This window comes from Littorina saxatilis, linkage group LG15 (assembly GCF_037325665.1).
Source record: "Littorina saxatilis isolate snail1 linkage group LG15, US_GU_Lsax_2.0, whole genome shotgun sequence".
Classification (NCBI taxonomy): domain Eukaryota; kingdom Metazoa; phylum Mollusca; class Gastropoda; order Littorinimorpha; family Littorinidae; genus Littorina; species Littorina saxatilis.
This window is the reverse complement of record NC_090259.1, coordinates 10,885,893-10,910,499: the sequence shown is the minus strand read 5'-3', so window position 1 is coordinate 10,910,499 and position 24,607 is coordinate 10,885,893. Positions and strand designations below refer to the sequence as shown.

Below are 24,607 nucleotides of genomic sequence, written 5' to 3'. Positions count from 1 at the left end.
TAAGTTGTCTACTGCGCTTGCGCAAAATGCATTTGACCTACATATATTTGCATATATTAATTCCGGGGTTTCGGTTGGAACGGATTCTCTCTCTTTGTGCCTATGTCAACGGAAATTCCCCAACGGTGATGACGTCATCTTGAAGAACGGAAATTTCCACACAGTTTGAACAGCGAAGGGTCATGTCATGTGCACACATTTACCAGCACGGAGTATCCAAAGTTGACCATTTTTTCGATTTTTTTGATAAAACACAGACAAAAACAACAAAACATCGGTTTGAAAATGGTTTTATTTACATGAATACATGTCTAAAATGACAAAAGCAGATTATTGAATGCATTCCAGGATGTTCAAAGGTGTGAAAAATGCAACAACCCCAAAAAGGTGTATGAGACCAAAAATAACTCATTTTGCCTACCCGGTCTGCCCTTAAGAAAACAATTAAGCTGGAACAAAAATAATGCCTTGATTCTTCTCTACCTCAACTCAGTTATTTTCAAAGAGTTGCTCATAAAAGAATTGGTGGTGGCTCAATGGATTGGCTCACTGATTTCAAAAGTATTTCTAGCAGTTCAAACCATGCACAACCATGGATGCTCAAGTGTAGATACTGAATAACTAGATGTGGACAATAGTGGGACACACACATAGATCCTGTGTCTTACCTGACTGCAGTAAGGCTCCTCTATCTCCCCAAAGTCTCTCTGTAGGGGAGAGATGGCCGAGTCAGACAGCTAGATGTGGACAATAGTGGGACACACACATAGATCCTGTGTCTTACCTGACTGCAGTAAGGCTCCTCTATCTCCCCAAAGTCTCTCTGTAGGGGAGAGATGGTCGAGTCAGACAGCTAGATGTGGACAATAGTGGGACACACACATAGATCCTGTGTCTTACCTGACTGCAGTAACTTGAGTAAGGCTCCTCTATCTCCACAAAGTCTCTCTGTAGGGGAGAGATGGTCGAGTCAGACAGCTAGATGTGGACAATAGTGGGACACACACATAGATCCTGTGTCTTACCTGACTGCAGTAAGGCTCCTCGATCTCCACAAAGTCTCTCTGTAGGGGAGAGATGGCCGAGTCAGACAGGTAGTCCAGTAGGATGTTCATTGCTTCATTCTTGTACTGGTCCTGGAAAACACACAAAATGTAAGTCAAATCACAGAAGTTATTTTTCTTCTTCGTTAATGGGCTGAACAAGTGGGTTTTCAAGCGTATAACTGTTTGTTTGTTTGCTTAACGCCCAGCCGACCACTAAGGGCCATATCAGGGCGGTGCTGCTTTGACATATAACGTGCGCCACACACAAGACAGAAGTCGCAGCACAGGCTTCATGTCTCCCCCAGTCACATTATTCTGACACCGGACCAACCAGTCCTAGCACTAACCCCATAATGCCAGACGCCAGGCGGAGCAGCCACTAGATTCCCAATTTTAAAGTCTTAGGTATGACCCGGCCGGGGTTCGAATCCACGACCTCCCGATCACGGGGCGGACGCCTTACCACTAGGCCAACCGTGCCGGCCCCCGCCATTCAGGCAGCTACATGTATAGTCATTTTTTGGGATGCATGTTTGTTATTTTCGTTTTTCTGTAACTCAATGAACTCTGATATCATCATGTAATACAGTATCTTTTCTGCGCGTACCTATTTCATTAGGACACAGACATCACCATCAGAGACAGGACCTGACTACATTTAAATACAGAAGAAAAAATAGCTGAAATATACAGACAATATACCAAGTTATCACCACAACCATCACCAACAAGATTAACAAAAACCAAGAAAGGCTAGTTCTTAGAACTCTTAATTTTTGGCAGGACATTTTTTTACTTTTCACAACTGACCAAACTAGGTTCACACACAACAAAGTCACACTTTTACTGACTACTTTTAGCAAGATTGCAGTCAATTTATGAAAGATCACATTTCAAAGCAAAGAAACAATTTTCCAACAGTAAAAAAAGACAAATGAACATTTGAAACCTTAGCCATGGGTCCTCGCCATGCCACCGTCACCATCCCGTGTTCCTCATCATCTGCTGGATACTTGACAACCTGCTCAACGCTTTGGGGCAATGGTGGCACGCTGCTTTGCCATGGACGCGCAAAGTCACCCCACAAACCCTGTCAACAAAGCAACGGGTTCAAAGAATATCACAAAACATGTCATTGTTGATAACTATACTACATATCCACACTGTTTGTCTGCAGGAATGAATCAAACCAAGTAAATTAAGAAGGCCAAACTTTCCAATGTGCCAGTATAGGTCAGTCACTAGCGAGGGGTGTTCTCCAATGTGCCATTATAGGTCAGTCACTAGCGAGGGGTGTTCTCCAATGTGCCATTATAGGTCAGTCACTAGCGAGGGGTGTTCTCCAATGTGCCATTATAGGTCAGTCACTAGCACGGGGTGTTCTCCAATGTGCCATTATAGGTCAGTCACTAGCGTGGGGTGTTCTCCAATGTGCCATTATAGGTCAGTCACTAGCAAGAGCTGTTCTCCAATGTGCCATTATAGGTCAGTCACTAGTGAGGGGTGTTCTCCAATGTGCCATTATAGGTCAGTCACTAGCGATGGGTGTTCTCCAATGTGCCATTATAGGTCAGTCACTAGCGAAGTGTTATCCAATGTGACATTATAGGTCAGTCACTAGTGTGGGGTGTTCTCCAATGTGACATTATAGGTCAGTCACTAGTGTGGGGTGTTCTCCAATGTGCCAGTATAGGTCAGTCACTTGCACGAGCTGTTCTCACATGTGCCATTATAGGTCAGTCACTAGTGAGGGGTGTTCTCCAATGTGCCATTATAGGTCAGTCACTAGCGAGGGGTGTTCTCCAATGTGCCATTATAGGTCAGTCACTAGCAAGAGCTGTTCTCCAATGTGCCATTATAGGTCAGTCACTAGCGAGGGGTGTTCTCCAATGTGACATTATAGGTCAGTCACTAGCGAGGGGTGTTCTCCAATGTGCCATTATAGGTCAGTCACTAGTGAGGGGTGTTCTCCAATGTGACATTATAGGTCAGTCACTAGCGAGGGGTGTTCTCCAATGTGCCAGTATATTTATAGGTCAGTCACTAGCGTGGGGTGTTCTCCAATGTGACATTATAGGTCTGTCAATAGCAAGAGCTGTTCTCCAATCTGCCATTATAGGTCAGTCACTAGCGAGGGGTGTTCTCCAATGTGACATTATAGGTCAGTCACTAGCGTGGGGTGTTCTCCAATGTGACATTATAGGTCTGTCACTAGTGAGAGGTGTTCTCCAGTGTGCCAGTATAGGTCAGTCACTAGCGAAGGGTGTTCTCCAATGTGACATTATAGGTCAGTCACTAGCGAGGGGTGTTCTCCAATGTGCCATTATAGGTCAGTCACTAATAGGTCAGTCACTAGCGAGGGGTGTTCTCCAATGTGCCATTATAGGTCAGTCACTAGCGAGGGGTGTTCTCCAATGTGCCATTATAGGTCAGTCACTAGCGAGGGGTGTTCTCCAATGTGCCATTATAGGTCAGTCACTAGTGAGAGGTGTTCTCCAGTGTGCCACTATAGGTCAGTCACTAGCGAGGGGTGTTCTCCAATGTGACATTATAGGTCAGTCACTAGCAAGAGCTGTTCTCCAATGTGCCATTATAGGTCAGTCACTAGCAAGAGCTGTTCTCCAATGTGCCATTATAGGTCAGTCACTAGCGAGGGGTGTTCTCCAATGTGCCATTATAGGTCAGTCACTAGTGAGAGGTGTTCTCCAATGTGCCATTATAGATCAGTCACTAGCGAGGGGTGTTCTCCAGTGTGCCATTATAGGTCAGTAACTAGCAAAGGGTGTTCTCCAATGTGCCATTATAGGTCAGTAACTAGCAAAGGGTGTTCTCCAATGTGCCATTATAGATCAGTCACTAGTGAGGGGTGTTCTCCAATGTGCCATTATAGGTCAGTAACTAGCAAAGGGTGTTCTCCAATGTGCCATTATAGGTCAGTCACTAGCGAGGGGTGTTCTCTAATGTGCCTTTATAGATCAGTCACTAGCGAAGGGTGTTCTTCAATGTGACATTATAGGTCAGTCACTAGCGAAGGGTGTTCTTCAATGTGCCATTATAGGTCAGTCACTAGCGAAGGGTGTTCTCCAATGTGCCATTATAGGTCAGTCACTAGCGATGGGTGTTCTCCAATCTGCCATTATAGGTCAGTCACTAGCGAAGGGTGTTCTCCAATGTGCCATTATAGGTCAGTCACTAGCGATGGGTGTTCTCCAATGTGACATTATAGGTCAGTCACTAGCGATGGGTGTTCTCCAATGTGACATTATAGGTCAGTCACTAGCGAGGGGTGTTCTCCAATGTGACATTATAGGTCAGTCACTAGTGTGGGGTGTTCTCCAATGTGCCATTATAGGTCAGTCACTAGCGAGGGGTGTTCTCCAATGTGCCATTATAGGTCAGTCACTAGCGATGGGTGTTCTCCCTAAAAGCGAGAGTATTAGCTCTTTGACAACCCCTACAATCCTTAGTTATTTCCGGAATTCATCTATTGATTGACTTGAAAGCTAACCTTCTGCTTGATCTTGTCCTCCACAGGTCTGAGCGCCTTGAAGACGTCCTCTGGTTGAATGTTGCCTGTGATGATCAGACACAGGTTCTCGGGGCGGTAGAAGTGACGATGGTAATTGCACACCTGAAATACAAGATAGCAAAAGACTTTAGTCTTTAGGTCTCCGATCTCTCTCCAAGTAAGTGATTTTTGTGACTAACTTTGTTCTACTTGAGCCAGCTTAAATGACAAAGTTAACTTTAATTATCCTGTGGATTCTCGGGTTTGTATCAAACTTTCCCAATGAATTTCAGGGCTCATTACTAAATAATATAAAAATTAAAAACGTACAAATCTGTTAAAATTTGTTTAAAATTGCACCAGTTCGAATGCAAGTTTTAAAATGTTCCTGACAATCCCCCACCACCCCCCCCCCCCCCCCCCCCCCCCAGAACTTTGGTGATTTTTCCTTTTCCACAGTTCTTTCTTTATTTGGTGTTTAACGTCGTTTTCAACCACGAAGGTTATATCGCGACGGGGAAAGGGGGGAGATGGGATATAGCCACTTGTTAATTGTTTCTTGTTCACAAAAGCACTAATCAAAAATTTGCTCCAGGGGCTTGCAACGTAGTACAATGTATTACCTTACTGGGAGAATGCAAGTTTTCAGTACAAAGGACTTAACATTTCTTACATACTGCTTGACTAAAATCTTTACAAAAATTGACTATATTCTATACAAGAAACACTTAACAAGGGTAAAAAGAGAAACAGAATCCGTTAGTCGCCTCTTACGACATGCTGGGGAGCATCGGGTAAATTCTTCCCCCTAACCCGCGGGGGGTCTTTTCCACAGTGGGTGCCCATGTATTTTGTATCTTTGTTAGTTAAACTACCATGCCTACTTAACACAAGCACAACAAAAACACACAGACCTTTTCATGAGAAGTACTATCCCTGAGGTTGGCCATGATGCCGCCCGTTTCGGACTTGTAGCCGCACTGCCCTGGGTACATGGCGCGCAGCATGTTGAGGTGAGTGAGGCTCTCCCCCGTGTTCTCTCTGGCCTGCATCTCGCAGTACACAACGCCCGCATTCTCCCCCTCCCCGTTGATGTGGTGTACCTCCGTCACATACCCTGAGTCCTGGAACGTTATATGTTTGGTCAGAAATATTTGTAATTTAAAAAAAAAAATTTAATTTGGCCAAGCACATCATTGTGGGGCTTTTAATTCATAAACATCTCGTTCACACACAGGTAAACACATATAAATTGTCTTGTTTTTAAAGATTTTGTACACACTCTGAATTCCTGTTCCCTGTCTCTAATTAAAATTGTACTGTACCAACATTTGTGAATCTTCAAAATAGTTGCTTTCTCGCAGGAACTTTTCATCTTTGTTCCATGAAGCTTCCCTACAGTCACACATAATATAACCAGCAATTTTGCCACTCCATCTGAAATTTTATCTTGCAGTGCTCTTGCTCAGCCCACTGTATTCATAAAAAGGTAAATTTAATCTTGAATTTAGAAATGCAGAAACATGATACAGTAACAGACAAAAATCCAACTTGGGCTCTTGAGGTCATTATACTACTATGATTCTAGTATACAGAAGAAAGACAATATATATCATCTGCTGTCTCTTTTTCATCCCTCCACATTTGTTGCAGTTAAAACTTTTTCACAGGTCAGACTTTGAGTGTGGGATGAAGGATGTGGTCGACATAGATGGGCAGCAGTTGCAGGAATCCCTCGGAGCCGGCAGTGGTCATGGTGTAACACGTGTGGTCAGTGTCCGTCCAGGCGTTGGTGCCGGACGCCAGACACCGGTTGGCCAGAAGGTCCAGCACACCCTGGAACAATGTAATCATAGACTCATGAGATGAATCATCAATTAAAAAAAATCATGGCTGTCTACCACGTTCTTTAGAAGCTCATTTTTGACAAGTTTCATTACAGCCTCACTCAGCTAAGTTCTATTGATTGTCTTGACTCTCACTGTTATTTGTCTGCAACAAAGTCTGTTACAGTGTTAGGGTTAACCTTCTTGTGAATTTTTCATATTGTCTATTGTTCCACAAACTAACCTTTCTTGAGTGTTGATTCTTCAAAAATGTATGTAAAGAAAAAGTCTCCAAAACAATGCTTTTGTCAGTGCACTCAATTTGTCTTCTGAATAAATTGAACAAGAAGAGCAAACGCTCGATCGAGTCACTTTCGCAGTTCTGAATATTATATGAGGCATCAGATGGACAGGAAGAAATTGCTATTCACAACACAATGAGTCACGTTCACATAAAATTTGAGCCCGGTCACTTTTATAGTTTCCGAGAAAAGCCCAACGTTAAGTTGTGTGTTGCCGAACAGAAAAGGCTAGTTATCTCCCTTGTTTTTCTGATAACGTTCGTAAAAGGCTACAGATGTAAATACTTTGATGTAAAGAATAATCCTACAAAGTTTCAATCACATCCGATGAACTTTGTCAAAGATATAAAATGTCTAATTTTTCCTTTGACGCTGACCTGTGACCTTGAAAAAGGTCAAAGGTCAACGAAACCATCGTTAAAGTGTAGAGGTCATTGGAGGTCACGACTAAACAAAATATGAGCCCGATCGCTTTGATAGTTTCCGAGAAAAGTCCAACGTTAAGGTGGTGTCTACGGACGGCCGGCCGGACAGACTAACACTGACCGATTACATAGAGTCACTTTTTCTCAAGTGACTCAAAAACAAGAAGGGCAAAGCCCATACGACTCACATGCTGAACAGACCTTGATCTTTCTTTCAGAATAATTTTACAATAAAACTGAGAAAAACAATATTTATTCAGTAAAGAAAATAATTACAGAAAACTAATGCCATTGTGAGTTGCACATTCAGTAATTGCATCCAAGTTATGGTGCATACTGTGTCAAAAGGTTCTCCATCCTAAAATGCTAATCGCTGGTCATTAGGGGATCGAGTCGAACAAGGAACGTCAGTTCTCCGACTTCTCTCTAGTCTGGCGCCTGTTTTCTCTTTTTTGACAAATATCAGTTTAAGGCAAAGGGAGCCACTAAAATCTAAATTTGTATTTACTTCTACTATAGGCTAATGTTATATACTTATGAAGTGGTAAGGCATATACGATTTCAAAACGGATAACGTTTTCAGTACCGTCACTGTCCGTTACCATGGAAACGACAATCTCCAACTGCCAAAATGGGTTGCTAGGAACACGTTTTTTAGCTTCCCCTTCAATCATAGGAATGTGATTTTTTGCATGTAGGATGTAGGAGTCCATAGTTGTGGAATGACAACAGGGATTTTTTCTAGGATGAATAGTTCTAATAAAATATTGTTTTTAGGTGAATTATCATGTTTTTCAGCACAATTTTAGCAAATATGACCCGCCTGAACAGTTATTTATTAATTTAAAGAAAATTCCTGTTGTCATTCCACAGGTTGTCCTCTGATAAGCATGTCCCTTAAGTTTCATTGCATTCTGAACAGACGGATTGAAGAAAAATAGTTTCCTAGAAAGCAGGTCATGCAAAAACGCTGAACAGAGAAACAAGGCCGAGAACATTTCAAAGCTCTTTTATTCACCCCAAATCAATGTTAACATAGTTCAGGTACTTTTCACAGACACCTGGTAACTACAGGCTTACCTAAAACTGCCCAGCAGCATATGCTGCACCCCCTTCTAGTCTGATGAGCTCATCCTGTCTTTTGAGTTTAGCTGTAAGCACAGTGTCGCGTCTCTTGTTTAGCTGATCTTTCTTGAACCTGAGGCTGCCAAGAACCCTCTTACACTCCCTAACCTTGTTTAATCTTTTCATGTTACAGCCTGTTGTAAAGCCGTAGAACTGTGCAGTGTTGAGAGCAGCCGCTGGTCCAAAATTGAATTCCCTAGCCCCTGTGACGACTGCAAACCGTACGCGATTTTTGCATGCAAATTTGTCCTTGGGGCAGCGAACCCAAACGCTGCTGTGGAGACACTCATTAGAGTTTTGGGTTTTTCCTGACACACATCTCTGAAGCAGTTGATCTTCCGTCAGTCTCTGGTAAACTGGTTCTAGAGGAGGATTCAGCTTCTTGAAGTTGAGAGGTGTATGGACGAGTTTTGCGTGTGGTCCTGGGGGCTTGTTCTGAGCAAGGGCGGCCTGGTAGAAGCACCATGATGTGAAGTCATGCTGTGGCTTGTCATCTGTTAAGTAGCCGTGACGCAGAGATGCCATCACTGCCCGTTTCATGTCTGCAACTGTCTTACTCCCCCTCCCCCCCCCCTAATTGCCCGATTGTAATATATCGTCAACTTCTTAATTGTATTCAGAGTCAGCTGACCATACCCTCGCCCTCCCAAAGTGATTCCTTTCTTGCGGCAGTCTGTCACCAGGTTGCGAAGCGCTGTCCCAAGACGCTTGGAAACGTGATTGATGTACTCTTCTTTTTTGATGGTTACTTGATCTCCATAAAGCTTTATGTTGGAAAGTTCCTGGAAGGTTTTTGTGTCACCGTCTGACAGGATAACTGTGTATCGCAGATTGTGCTGCGACACTGACCTGCCCCACAGAACCCGAGCCGCCTCGACTTCCATGATGCCACTGGAACCTAAAAATAAAACCAACGTTTCAGTCAAAGTCAGCCACTGAATAGCAAACACACAAACAAACACACACGCGCACACACACACACACACACACACACACACACAAAAGGCAATCAGCCACATATCTACCAACATAGACGCTATTATTGCTTTTGTTCAGTACATGTATTGCTATGCATGTATCAATACCCAAACACACACGCACATGCATGCACAAACACACACTCTCTCACACACACACACACACACACACACACACACACACACACACACACAAGGCAATCAGCCACATATCTACCAACATAGACGCTATTATTGTTTTTGTTCAGTACATGTATTACTATGCATGGATCAATATCCAAACACACACACACGCACGCACATGCATGCACAAACACACACTCACACAGACACACACACGCACACAAGGCAATCAGCCACATATCTACCAACATAGACGCTATTGTTGTTTTTGTTCAGTACATGTATTACTATGCATGGATATGGATCAATACCCAAACACACACACACACACACACACACATGCATGCACAAACACACACACAAGGCAATCAGCCACAGATCTACTAACATAGACGCTATTATTGTTTTTGTTCAGTACATGTATTACTATGCATGGATTAGTACCCAAACACACACAAATACACAAACACGCACAAACACACACATACACGTGCGGTACACATAGACAGCGCACACAAAAACACTGACACACATATTCACAAACACTTACAGATCTATGTACAATTCAAACACAACACACTATCATCCCATTTCAACAACCGTCTTCACAAACGCACACATACTGTTTAGATCTACGCACTCACCTGCAAAATTCTTGTCACAGATGTCCAGTTGTTTTACCAGCCAGGCAGCATACTCCAGGGGTTTCTCCCACATACCAAGGACGAATAAACAGCTTGCCTGATGAGACCATAATCCATTTGACCGCTTTCTTTGGAAGCAAGGTATCCAGCGGTACCTGGAACAACTTCCTCACACGTTGAACAAGAGACATGCGCGTACACTGCAAGGCCGTGTCCCTGTTTTGAGTCTGGGCATGGTGACAGCGTTGGCTGTTTAGGCCTACATTGCGGACAACAAAGTTTGTTTACAAGTCAATACCATCAAAGGTTTCCAAATCAACAAAACATCTCCTTGTTTGGGAAGCCTCTGGACCTGTCGCTTTTGACGCGGTGCCGGCTGCTGTGTAGGCCTATGTGTTCGTCTTGAATTGTGTTCGCGTCAAACAAGCAAGAACACACTCTCAGTCCTGACGCAGAATTTGATCTGCATGCCACAGCGGTCGATCCAGATTTTGTGCGCTTTGTCACCGATTGTGTTTTAGTTGTTCTCTTGTCTCTGCAACTCTTCAGTTGTTGTCTTCTCGTACGCTTGCCTTCATTATGTGTTTTTCGGAGCGTTAATCTTTTCACACGAGCCATTTTTCTAAGCAAACTCAGTCGAAAACTAAACGTGGTGAGCAGACGACTTTTAGAACGCGAAAAGCCACGCGAGCCTATCTGACCAATCGTGGCCAGGTATTTACGTCATACCCCCTTATATGGAAAGTGTCTGGGGTTTGCTTGTTTGGAAAATAGGGGGGTTTCCCCAGGAGAATCCATATTTAACCGAAAATAACCGCCGAATGACACAGGGGAGAGAACTGCTGTTCAAACGGTATACGCCGTTTCCGCGTTGGGCGAGCAGAAATGTCAAGGGTTGAAAATCGTAATTTTTATCGGAAGAGTGAATGAAAAGACAGAAAAATTCGACGGGTTGGTGCAATGAAATATATTTTTAGAGACTTTGATGAATTTGTATAGTGTAATCATATGCATGTCATGAAAGTAGACAGATTGAAAGGTGCAAAACTGCTAACAACTCAAAATGGCTGTGTAAGTCCAATCACTCTAAATTTCAGTGGCGCACTTCGCCTTAACTCAAACTGACCTGGAACTTGAAGATATGTAACCTAATGTGAGTTATTATGAAAATATAATGTATTTCCCTCACACATATGTAGTTTTGGAAGAGTTATTTTCAATAGTTCAAGGTCAAGGTCACTTCAAAATATATACATTTCAACTTTGAAGGACCCTGTGACCTTGACCTTGAAGTGAGGTCAAGTTGCCAAACATGTTTCTGAAGATCTAATGTATTTCCCTCACACATATGTAGTTTTGGAAGAGTTATTTTCAATAGTTCAAGGTCAAGGTCACTTCAAAATATATACATTTCAACTTTGAAGGACCCTGTGACCTTGACCTTGAAGTGAGGTCAAGTTGCCAAACATGTTTCTGAAGATCTTGTAACCATACACCATCAGGCCACAATTGGTGTTGATAGACTTAATAGTGTCCAAGAAATATACAATGTTAAAGGTTTCACAGACGGACGGGGGGGACGGACGCCCGGACGCCCGGAAGGACAGGCAGACGATGTCGGTGAGTATATAGACTCACTTTTGTAAGTATAATGTATTTCCCTCACACATATGTAGATTTGGAAGAGTTACCTTCCATAGTTCAAGGTCAAGGTCACTTCAAACTATGTATACAATCCAACTTTAAAGGACCCTTGCGACCTTGACCTTGAAGCAAGGTCAACCAAACTGGTGTCCAAAGATAGGGCTTACATTGCCCTGTATAGCATACATAGCTAAGGTTGCCAGTCTCGATAACTTCAGAAAAAAATGCGAAAATGTGAAAAATGGTCGTTTTTAAGACAACAATTACGGCCCCTGTGACCTTGAACTTGAAGTGAGGTCAAGTTGCCGCACATGTTTTTTGAGATCTTGTAACCATACACCATCAGGCCACATCAGGTGTTGATAGACTTAATAGTGTCCAAGAAATATCCAACGTTAAAGTTTTCCGGACGGACGGACGGACGGACGGACGGCCGGACGACTCAGGTGAGTACATACTCACTTTTGCTTCGCATGTGAGTCAAAAATGTGTGTATTACTGTGTATCCTGCAAGTACATGAAAAACTACCATGCACGTATTGTCTTATGACAGAGCAAATTCCCCACAATATGCACTTTTAACTGTCCCTTTGAAGTCAAACAAAAAACAGATTCTTTGAGTGCGAGTTCTACAGTAGAACCCCCATTTTAAGACCTCCAAAAATCTGAGAAAATTGGGTCTTAAAAAGGAGGGAGTCTTAAAATGGAGGTAAATTTACAGAGGTAATGAAGAGTAAAAAGTAAGGTCTTGAAAGAAAGTCAAAGTAACCCTAACGAAGTTCTCAAGGAAGAGATTGATAGCAGTGAAAATCAGTGCCTACCTTGTAGGGGTAGTCCTCACTGCCCAGAAAGATGAGATGTTCCAAGGTGTGTGGGAGACCGTCATCATCATGAGCTTCAGTTGCTGGCAGAAAGAATATATGTGCTGGGATTAAAATATTGTAATTTTGTGTCTGTAATGTTTGAAATTGCTGGTGTCTCACAACTACGTACAAAGATAGAGATCTATGGTAGCGCATTGCATTGCTTACACGATATTGGTACTGGTATAATATGATACATCGTCCTGTAAAGTTACCCTCATGGACATTCGGGCTGGGGAAAGCGAGCTGCCATTCAGTATGGCGCTACCCTTTTTTCCTTATTTTTTTCTGCATGCGTGTATTCATGTTTCCAAGCCCTGAGACTTTCGCTGTGAACTTGGGATCTTTATTGTGTGCATGCGGGGCTGTTCGTATACCGAGGAGAGTCTGCACAGAGTTAACTCTGGAAAATAAATCCCCCGCCGAACGTTGAGGTCAAACCCATGCCGATAGCCACTACTGGTTTGAAGCCAGCGCCGCTACCGACTGAGCTATCTCCCGGCTGTAATAATAATAATAATAATAATAAATAACTTTTCTATAGCGCGAGTCCCATCAATTGGCTCCAGGCGCTTTACAAATTCATTATAGAATAAACTAGCACAAATCAACAAGCAAACAAAGCATACATTTAACTGAGACTGTAGCACTCGCTGGAAAGTTTTCAACATGATACAAAAATCACTGCATTGTGTGTAACTGTAAGACTAAGAGAGAGAGAGAGAGAGAGAGAGAGAGAGAGCATGCATGGGAATTGAAAAAAGTAAAAAAGGCTGAAAATGTGTAAGTAATGGCAAAGTCGACGGCGCGAAGCGCCTAGCCCTGCTAGGGAAGTTCGGGGGCATGTCCCCCCGGGTTTTTTTTTTCTCCAAATAACCCAATTGGTGCAATTTGGTGTCATCTAAACTCCAAGTTTACCATTAAATTCAGTTTTTAGAACCATTTTTGCCTTTCCCATTTATATTTTCGGCGGAACAAAAAATAAAAATCGTCGGAAATTTCCCTTTTGGCGGACAATTCCCATGCCTGAGAGGAGCAATGACACATGAAATTTTGATATTAATGGTTGAATGACAAAAAACACACCATTTTAAAGAGATCAAAATTCTGAGCACATAGCAATTTGTTTTATTTAAATCGGTGCAGTAGTTCTCGAGATATGGTCATCTTAGTTGAGAAATGTTGGGCGTCATTTGAGGACAAAGCTAGTAGCTAAATACATGGGACATAGACTGATAGCTGTGGCAATAACATGAAATTTTGAAATTAATGGTTGAATGACAAGAAACACACCATTTTAAAGAGATCAAAATTCTGAGCACATAGCAATTTGTTTTATTTAAATCGGTGCAGTAGTTCGCGAGATATGAACATTTTAGTTCGAAATCACTTTGCTTTGAGCGAGCCGAGATCGCAACCTCTTCAGGCTTTTGATCGGCCGAGTTTCGCATTTTTCGGGTCCAGTTTTGCGCAGCATAATCGTTGGGAATAAGTCATTTCTCGCTCGATTCTTTTGATTTTTGGCTTAAATGAAACAGAAGTTAATGTTTTATAAACTGCATTTGAACCGTTTTCAGACCAAATTTTAGTGAAACTCACACGAGTAATATTCACCGTCATGCTGACGGAGATGTAGCTTCCGGTGGGTCGCGGTTTTCTGTATGCGAAAGATGTAAAGCTTTCTCTGATTGGTTGCAAAATATCACAGCCCTCCAATGAAAATTACGGTACTCCCAGCAGTTTGAAATGAACTGGTCGTCTGCAAAGAGTGACGCGAAAATGGCCGCGAGAGGCAGTGAAGACGAACACGCACTTTCACACTCAAAATATTCCAAAACACATCTTTTATTAATTTCATACAGTAAACTTTGTTTTTGAATCATTTCTTTATTCATTCCTTTTTCATTTGATACATAATTTGTGACTCACAAACACCAATTATTTTTCACTCAAAGTGAAAAAAAAGTGCCTTTTCACTGTGTCCTCAGTTGACGCTGGGCGATGTGGCAGTGAGAGAGAGAGACAGATGGGGTGCCGTTATTTCTGTTGGTAAATCAGTTTACAAACTTAAAACTCCATCCTTATGGATATCAAATTTACGCTGATGCAGTGTATTAATGCAAAACACTGCACAGTGCACCTGTCGCAACGTCTATTGGTGTTAAATCCTGTTTATGTGGCCATGATTTGCTGAAGTTGCGGCGTCATACCCGACGACACCACCGCTGCATGCATTCTCAGGAAGGAAACTTACCTAGGCAGAAATAGCCGTTCACAAGCGGCCCTTCGATCTGGGCAATTCCAACCGACATGAGCGAATCCTTGGATCTGTACAACCGTACAGGAATCTTTCCGTTAGAAACCACATCGTACACGAGCTCAAAACTGTCGATGGAGGTCGCCATCTTGTTTAATTCAGGAGTGATTACTCTGCTACTGTTGTGAGTTGTCTCCCCTGCTTTACTGTACCCACTGATGTTGGTACTGCCCTTTGCAGCCGAGAGCCGAGTTATGTGTTTTCTTTAAAAAAGAAGAAGCAGAATTAATTATTGTAAATGGACAATTGAGTGATTTTATTGTCAAGAAATTCTTAAAACTTCAAAGTTCCTCAAATCTGTTATTTTTGTTTGATAGAACTATTCCGAAATACAATTCAATTTATTAGTTTTTTTTGTTTTTGTTTGTTTGGGGGGGGGGGGGGGGGGGCATTTTGGTAACGTGACATAGACAACAACACACACAAAACAAGGAGTAAATGCATGAATAAAGAAAAAGGATACAGTATACCGACTTTTTGTTTCAACAACAGGATAATTATGTTTTTTTACTCATAGACCACACATCTGCAGTGAATATATTTCCTTTCTCCACTGCAAATTGTTTATTTGCAGCCTGTAATGTTCAAAGTTAAAGTTTCCGGAATAGGAAAAAAGGCCAACTTTTAAGAATAGCAAATGAAAGTCTCCACTGAAGCAAATACCAGTTAACCAAAAATCCTACTGACTGCAATCCCTTCAGGCAGTTTGCCTGATTTTTTAAATTCGTACATTATTGTCTACACAAATGTTGCAATGTCTACAAAGGGCACATAATTATATACATACACTCATTGAAGTTTATTGTTTTCGTGTTTTTATAACCCTCCAAACTTGGACATGGATTTTACAGGATCTTTTCCAGTATCTGAATTAGCTGCATTTGTTTTCCTCTTTGCCTAGTTTATAAAGTTGCCCTGTCTGATTGTGCATTGAAGTAGCCATGGGACTCACACAGACAACTAATTACACTCATAAGTTTTCAAGTTGTTCATGTTCCATCGTTACAAGGTGCAGTTTGTGTGTGCATGCATACGTGAACATTTTCTGCATGCATAGTATTTATAATTTCAAATGGATTTGCTTATGTGGATGGCCTCAGTTTTGTGACTTGGCACTACATGTATCTTCATTTAATTATAAATCAGGAGAGAAGTGATTTCTGGATATTTTTATTAACCTTTTATTGCCCTTTTTTTTTAAAACAATTTTCTTTTTACTTTACACGCACACATACATACTTCTCTCTCATTCTTCCTACACAAAAACAAAGCCCTTTGAATTTACGTTGTTCTGAATTTAATCAGAAAGATTTTTTTCATTCATTTTTTTTTAACACAGTGTAGTAGGACAATGCATGTGGCAGAATGTGCACCGAAATGTCTATCTGTTGGACTTGGCCACTCGCTCAAGCTCATCCTTCTTCTTGATGGCGTGAGAGTTGGAGGAGCCCTGGAACACAAAACACAAGTCAACAATGAGCCATGTTGTTTCTTTCAATGGTCATTGTTATATGCAAGTTAAATGCAAATTTATCTGATGCAACATATGCATGCATGCGCACAATAAAGATCTCAGGGCTTTGAAACATGAACACAAGCATGCAGAAAAAGGAAAAACAAAAATTGTGCTGTAATGTATGCCAAATGCATCACGATGAAGAAATGCATCAGCAAGTCTTCGGATACACAACAATTGTGCCTCACATGCGATCCCTGCACCAAATTACAGTAATATTCAATAAGTCGCGTAAGGCGAAATTACTACATTTAGTCAAGCTGTGGAACTCACAGAATGAAACTGAACGCACTGCATTTTTTCACAATGACCGTAGTTCGCCTCTTGTGCAAAACGGAGTGAAACTGACGAGCCTGTTCAGCGCGGTAGTGGTTTCGCTGTGCTGCATAGCACGCTTTTCTGTACCTCTCTTCGTTTGAACTTTCTGAGCGTGTTTTTAATCCAAACATATCATATCTATATGTTTTTGGAATCAGGAACCGACAAGGAATAAGATGAAATTGTTTTTAAATCGATTTCGGAAATTTGATTTTGATAATAATTTTTATATTCCAAGCGGAGCGCGGGCGAAGCCCGCGCGTAGCGAGGTAGTTTTTTTTTTCATCTCCCAGCACTGAAATTTTTTTTGCCAAGTGGTGTCTGTCTGTGAACATTGTTCTAGAATTCATCTTTTAGCACAATATTAGCGACACTGTTTGGACAATTCTATTAAAATTAGGCGTACAAACTGATTTTGTTTCGGGGAATCCTCTCAGAGGATCAGAATTTTCATATAATATCATCGGAAGCTGTTACAACGGGAAAATGTGAAACTTTTGTCACTTTTTAACATGGAATTTCATCTTTGAGCGTTTCAAGCGGACTTTAATAAAATAGTTATTTGCGAATTAAGCAGCGGAAGACACTCACCGGTTCAACATGTGTATGGTCATTAAACCTCAAAACATTTCAGTAAGTGGTTTAGACAAACACCTCCGACATGTGAGGGTGACTGGTTTGTAGCTGAAGAGTTTTTTTCTAAAGTGTGTTCTAAATACAAATGACGTACTGGTAATGATGTAATGAGTTGTTCTAATCTTGTTCTTGGAACTCTTGCTGTTCCAAGCTTGTTCTTAGCAAGTCTTGGTGACGAGAACAAAGACTATCAATGAAATCTTTAGAAATAACCTCTGACAACGACGACGATGACGACGACGACGACGATAACAACAACAACAACAACAAAAACAACAACACGAGAACAACAACAATCACGACAACGAACATGACAACAACAACACCAACAACTACGACGACAACTACAACGACTGGGTTATGATGACATCACCAATGATTTATCAAATGTTCAGTGTCAAGGCTGTTAAAAAATCGTTAAATCCTATTTCTTCACTGATTCTTATGAAATTTTAAAGGTAGGTTTGTTGTCCCCAACTTATTTTCACTCCATACTTTTCCAGAAGAAAAACATAATTTTGGCAGTTAAAAACCGTTAAATTTCAATTCTTCACCGATATTTATGAAATTTTGTGGGTAGGTTCGTTGTCCCCAACTGATTTTCACTCTATACTTTTCCAGAAGAAAGACATAATTTTGGCAGTTAAAAAACGTTAAATTTCAATTCTTCACCTATCTTTATGAAATTTAGTGGGTGGGTCCGTTGTCCCAAACTGAATTTTAAGACATACTTTTCCAGACAAAAAACCTTATTTTTGGCAGTTAAAAACCGTTAAATCTCAATTCTTCATCGATATTTATGAAATTTTGTGGGTAGGTTCGTTGTCCCCAACTGATTTTCACTCCATACTTTTCCAGAAGAAAAACATAATTTTGGCAGTTAAAAACCGTTACATTTAAATTTTCACCTATCTTTATGAAATTTAGTGGGTGGGTCCGTTGTCCCAAACTGAATTTCAAGACAAACTATTCCAGTCAAAAAAACTTATTTTTGGCAGTTAAAAACCGTTAAGTCTCAATTCTACACCGATATTTATGACATTTTGTGGGTAGGTTTGTTGTCAGATTTGACATGATGGCAGAATTGAAAGTGTGAGATATCCTGATGTTTCACAATTTATGCTGCATAATTCAGCCCCATAGGCGCTTGAATTTTAGGTGGAGTTGGGTTTTTTTTTCAGCCCAAACCAGTAACCCCCACATGGTTTTCATGTCCCTTTCTGAGAGACTTCAAGAAGTTTCAATTTGACGTCATGATTAGCCTGCCGCATTAGCAAGTATGAAAACACGTCATCGATGACACATTTTAAGACAGAGAGAGAGAGAGAGAGAGAGAGAGAGAGAGAGAGAGAGAGAGAGAGAGAGAGAGAGAGAGAGAGAGAGAGAGAGAGAGAGAGAGAGAGAGAGAGAGAGAGAGAGAGAGAGAGAGAGAGAGAGAGAGAGAGAGAGAGAGAGAGAGAGAGAGAGAGAGAGAGAGAGAGAGAGAGAGAGAGAGAGAGAGAGAGAGAGAGAGAGAGAGAGAGAGAGAGAGAGAGAGAGAGAGAGAATCATGTACACACAGATGGACGACTTCGCTTGGGGTATGTACTGCCCGGCAGTACACATCTACTTTATTTTTAGACCTTGTTTTTAATCCGAATATAACATATTTATATGTTTTTGGAATCAGAAAATGATGAAGAATAAGATGAACGTAAATTTGGATCGTTCTGGAAACTAAAGGAAAATGTTGCAAGCTACCGAGTTAAAACAGCCATAATTGAGGTGAAAAGCGATAATTTTTACTTTGAATCCTTTGGTAAACTTTACTTTCAAGTTCAAGGGACATGACTGCTGATCGAATGCTAATTTGGGACAGTGTTCTAATATTACTCAAATTACTCCGATGTCAGCTAAAGAATTTAAAATCAGAACATGTGACAGTGATATCTGTGACCATTTTTCCAGTGACAGTGTTACCTTGAAACATTACCAGTCACCAAAGACTTTCTGAGTGTCACGAAACGATTTCCCAAGAGTGTGTCAGAAAATTTGTCATCCCATACCTTGGCTGCGTTGATGAGCTCATCAGCCAGGCACTCGGCGATGGTCTTGATGTTGCGGAAAGCCGCCTCACGGGCGCCAGTGCACAGCAGCCACATGGCCTGGTTGACGCGACGCAGCGGTGACACGTCGACGGCCTGACGACGCACGGTACCGGCACGACCAATACGTGTGGAGTCCTCACGGGGACCGCTGTTGATGATGGCGTTCACCACAACCTGCAGGGGGTTCTGGGAAGGAAAGAAATTGAGAGCATTGATGTTAGATGTTTCTGTACAACATATGCATGATTTTTCACTTAGTATTAAGGCAAAAAAAAAAAAAAAAAGGTGTGGTTACGGTAACATAGCCAAAAAAAAATAGGGTAGGACTAGGAAGGTAGGCAATCACTTTTTTTTTTTTAACTTTTTTTTCTAATGTGTACAAATTAAACCTACTTGACAGGGAAATAGGTGTGCGACTTGGGCGATTTTGCTTTCATTGCGTTTTCTGCACTTGGTTTTTTTTTGTTTTTAGTTTTTTTGTTGACAAATGTAATAAAAAGTTATAGGGTCAGCCCCTAAAAATAGGGTAGGTCGGATTACCGTAACCACACCTATTTGTTTTTTAGGCCTAATCTCTATTAGGTTCTTGTGCTTTCACTTGTCTGTTGTCCTCAGTATAGATCCAGCTCTACAATAAAGGGTAAGTGATGTTTATGGTTTTCTTTACAAGAATGAAACAAGCAAGGCTTCATGGGCTAATTAGATAGTGATCTATAAATATTGATAAACAAAAGAAAATGACGGGATTATTACCAGCAATGTTTTTCAAGATAACTCCCAGTTAGCTCAGGAAACTCAACTACAAGGCAGTACAGACATGCATCACTTGTCATAAAAAAAAGCCTGCTTAATTTCTACACTTGTGTAAGTATGAGAACACTAATCCTGCAAGAACTAAAAAGTTTTTCTTCTTCGTTCATGGGCTGCAACTCCCACTATCACTCATGTTTTTGCTCGAGTGGGTTTTTACGTGTTTGACTGTTTTCCCCCTGCCATTCGGGCAGCATACGCCGATTTCGGGGGAGGCATGCTAGGTATTTTCGTGTTTCTATAACCCACCGAACTCTGACATGGATTACAGGACTTTACGCCGCTTTCAGGATATAACTAATAAGTTAAAAGTAACCTCTAAGCTGGTGTTCAAATATTATCAGCAGAACTACCCAAAAAGCATACTCCCCCAACTGATGACTGTCTCACTCACCTCTCCTGTCAGCAAGTGGATGATCTCGAAGGCATGCTTGACGATGCGCACCGCCATCAGCTTCTTGCCGTTGTTGCGGCCGTGCATCATGAGACTACATGCCAGGCGCTCCACGATGGGGCACTGGGCCTTGCGGAAACGCTTCACCTGGTAGCGACCCGCCGAGTGAGGCAGGTACTTGGCAAACTTCTCCTTGACGGAGATGTAGTCCTGTGACAAAGGGTAGAGTTCAAGATAATAAAACTGCTTTCTACAATGGCATGCAAAAATACTTTTAGCACAGGTTAGTTCTTTCAAATTTCAAGACAGTTTCCCACCAAACTGCACACTTACTAATTTACAGGCATGGGAATTGAAAATTGTAAAAAAGGCGGAAAATTTATAACTGAAGACGCGAAGCGTCAAGTCGACGGCGCGAAGCGCCTAGCCTTACTAGGGGGGTCCGGGGGCATGCTCCCCCGGAAATTTTTTTTCTCCAAAGAACCCAGATGGTGCAATCTGGTGTCATCTGAGCTCCAAGTTTGCCATTAAATTCTGTTTTTAGAATCAGAGTTTTTAGTACAAAAATGTACCAAATTTTGCTTACATGTATTATATATGGTTTAAATTTGTAAAAAAAATTATCTGTTGAGACAAACAGGAAAATGTAACTTGTAACACAATCTGTGCAATCTGGTTTACTTTCAAACATAATAGTTCAATAACTGAGGCGGGCGGTAGCAGTGCGTGAACAAAGTACGGAAAGTTTTCGCGGGCTTTTGCGCAAAGGCCAAAGTAACCGGTGCTTTTTTTGTGTGCCTCCCCCCTTTATTTTTTCGGCGGACGCTTTTGCATTTTCGGCGGAACAACAAAAAAAAAATCGGCGGAAATCCGCCATTCGGCGGACAATTCCCATGCCTGTAATTTAATTTTGAAAAGGCTTGCATGGGTGTGATCTTTGCAATAAATTTTAGTCCATACTATCATTCAAGGTTTGTTGTTTTTTTGACATCATATTCATTCACACTCATGTGTAGCTGCCTTCGTCTTGATTGTGGTCATTGCTTGTGTTGTTAATTAATGTAATGTTCTGTTGTGTTGGTACTGAACACACAATTTCAAGTGCCACTTTTTCCGTTCTCACTTAAAAACACATTCTCGCTACTTACCTGCAGTGAGATGTCGGCAATCTGAACATCATCAGCAGACCATTTGTTGAAGAGCTTGATTTCAGGAATTTCAGCCACTACGGCACCAGCCGCGGCATCGTCACCCCAATTTTCTTCGGCCATTGTGCTGAAAATAAGAACATCACTCTTTCATTCATTTGGCCAACACAGTCCATGTACTTAGTCAACAAAACTTCTGCATCCTGTTGTCACTGTCCATATCGAGTTACCAGTAAAGATCTTCACCCGAATGCGTGCCCACAGCCCCCTCACCCAACTCCTAAACGATCGACGTGTGTAGCTTGCTATCCCTTCACAAAAGAAATCGATTCACGATATAATTTGTGTGCAGGTATGAATGAGGTCAACAGTTTTCTATTAAACGTCCCAACAGATAGCGAGGTCAACGGAAGTCAGTCAGCGGAAGTCTTACGTCGTCACCTATGTAAACATTGAATCTTTGACGCCTCTTAAAGACAACTTACAGATCGTAAAATAGTATATAATGTACCTCATTGGAGAGATTAGTTCTTTTATTTTCCGTTGATATGCCACATTACTCACTTAGATGACGAATTCGTGCCATTATTCTCCTCTGAAAAATCCTACCGAGCGGAAAATAGTTACTTTCGGTTCCGGCGACCTCGATTTGGGTGACGTTGCAAAATTGCCTCGATCATGTGGTTTAATGAACATAATGTATGCATATCATGTGACAAGGTTCCAGAAAATGGCTAAAGCTGACGGTGAGACTTGGTAACATTTTTTTTTATTTTTTTTAGAATTTCTGCGAGCTTCTCAAACTCAAGGGTCACTTTGGCGGTCAATATCGCTGGTTAGGTGAATATGGCCATTTTTGAGCGGGTGTCAATCGATAGTTAAGCCATTTATCTCTTATTTAAACCAGAAACTATGACAATATTTGCTTTCTCCTAGTGCCTCCATGGGTAGTTTTGACACAGGGGTGTTCGTGATCTGGCGCCATTGTTGAAGATCATAGAGTAGCCGCCCCTGATCACGTCTTCGTTACCGCCCCTCGTTACTTTCGATTTCTCTTGTAAGAAAAGTTAACTTAATTTTATCAACTATTATTGACAAACTTGGTGTTAAAATGTAAACATGTACTTGCTTGTTCATGAGTGATTGTGCAATTTCTCACTTGAGCCGGCTGAGGGAGTGTTAGTGAGAATAATTGGCTTGATAGTTCTAGCTACTTGGCCAGTTGGGGAAATTGCATGTTCATGTTGTTGTTTTTTAATATTATTTTTATTTTTAAATTTGTAAAGAGCTTATATTCAGTGATCGCGCTAGATATCTTTCAAACCGGTATGACATCATGAGCTGACCACAATGCTCTCACGAAAATCAGTCAACCTGCCAATGCAACCAGTCAAAGGCAAACAATGACTAAATCAATGTTTCTCAATGCCATCGACACGCAGACGTTTTCTGTGGAATAAATTTGGGTTATTCCCCCCTGGTTGTCAAAAAAGTGTTGACGCGCAGAGCCGATGTCAAAATCACCGAGTGACTTGCTATGCCATCGTAGCATCATCAGGCGGTTGACGTACTAGGCCGTGAAGCACTTTCAGTTTCGGCCGTGAAGCAGTTTCAGTTTCAGTGTATGACAAGGGCCTTTTCTGACCTCTTGGAGGCAGAAACAACAGCAATGATCTTTGCTTCATGGTTAAGATAGTACTGACCTCAAATATATATGTGAGCAAAGAGCGGATCTGGTGTGCGTAGGTGATTTTTCAGTATAATCGCATGCCGGCTTTAGCATTCTTCATTTTTGACGTTTCGTTAACACGACCTTGTGACACCAAGCCTCATCAGTTTGTTTTCCATGAGACAATGGCACAATAAGCCATGCGAGTCTCTCTCTCTCTCTCTCTCTCTCTCTCTCTTACTGACCATGGATTCTTTATAAAGGATTTTTCTCTCCACTATTTCTTTTCCCCCCGGTCAAAATAATTAACAATCGGTACGTCTGACCGAGCACCCATTTTATTATCGGTATTGGCGAATCTCAATCGGTAAAATACCAGAAATTACCGGTAAACGCCATCTCGACTAAGCTTGTAAAAACAATAGTATGGCACATTTTTTTTAATGATATTTCTTAATTGTACCTATTTATTTATGTATTTATTTATTTATTTTGTTGTTGTAAATCACTAGTCCGCCAAAAGAAATGACAATCATTTTGTGACAATGTCTAAAGACTGACACACTGTCCACTTCTACTCAGTAGATTTGAGGCCTGCTGTAACCTTTGTATATATGACATGGATTACAGATTAAAGATGGAAAAGAAGTACACATAGTAAAAAAATAGATCTTTTTAGAAGATGTAAATGAAAGGAGTTTGTTTTACATAATTATTGCCCCTTTAATGCTACTATTATTGTTTTTATGGTGTGTTCTTTCTTGTGTGGATTTTTGCACTGTCACTGTTGGACTCATGTATGTGCCTTCTTTTTATGTGTACCTATACCTGCTTAGAATGAGACAGTGACATGTTGATGTCACACCACAAAATATGATTTGCATGCTGCATGTTTTCTTTCTCTTTTTATCCCAGCGAAGCTGGAGGTATCCTGTGAACGCTATACTGTAATCGATTTGAGAAATGTGCACACCGAATAATACATGATAAAGAAGGATTCGTTGTGCCCGGCTACGTGCTACAGTTGGAGATGGAAGTTCACCAAAAATGGGGACCATACTAACAAAAATACGGTGGGTAAAATAGGCGCCCCCATTTTTTCAGCAAACGCCACCCCAGGCCGCTTTGGACGGGTAGAAATTCCGTAGTTTCCAAGTCTATGGATAAAGCTCGCGTAAGAAGAATACGTCACGGTCGAAAGTCTTTGACGTCAATTAATGCATCATGAC

At 41.4% G+C, this 24,607-nt stretch overlaps 2 protein-coding genes across 2 annotated transcripts in view; both read right to left on the bottom strand.

Annotated features, from left to right (window-relative positions):
* The window catches only part of LOC138948533 (uncharacterized protein C05D11.1-like), a 47,869-nt gene extending 32,779 nt beyond the window's left edge, over positions 1 to 15,090 (bottom strand). Inside the window, exons 1-7 of the mRNA XM_070320085.1 lie at positions 14,738 to 15,090; positions 12,442 to 12,524; positions 6,232 to 6,390; positions 5,469 to 5,678; positions 4,555 to 4,677; positions 1,996 to 2,136; positions 1,026 to 1,136 (exon numbers count right to left, since the gene is read on the bottom strand). Coding sequence (XP_070176186.1) covers positions 1,026 to 1,136; positions 1,996 to 2,136; positions 4,555 to 4,677; positions 5,469 to 5,678; positions 6,232 to 6,390; positions 12,442 to 12,524; positions 14,738 to 14,888 — 978 coding nt within the window. The 5' untranslated portion in view covers positions 14,889 to 15,090. The remainder of the gene's footprint in view (positions 1 to 1,025; positions 1,137 to 1,995; positions 2,137 to 4,554; positions 4,678 to 5,468; positions 5,679 to 6,231; positions 6,391 to 12,441; positions 12,525 to 14,737) is intronic.
* A 990-nt stretch (positions 15,091 to 16,080) lies between these two features.
* Positions 16,081 to 24,607, bottom strand: part of LOC138948500 (small ribosomal subunit protein uS7-like) — a gene marked incomplete at its 5' end in the record, with an annotated part of 12,519 nt that continues 3,992 nt past the window's right edge. Inside the window, 4 exon segments of the mRNA XM_070320054.1 lie at positions 16,081 to 16,250; positions 19,316 to 19,543; positions 20,562 to 20,771; positions 21,710 to 21,836. Of these exon segments, the coding sequence (XP_070176155.1) occupies positions 16,182 to 16,250; positions 19,316 to 19,543; positions 20,562 to 20,771; positions 21,710 to 21,836 (634 nt within the window).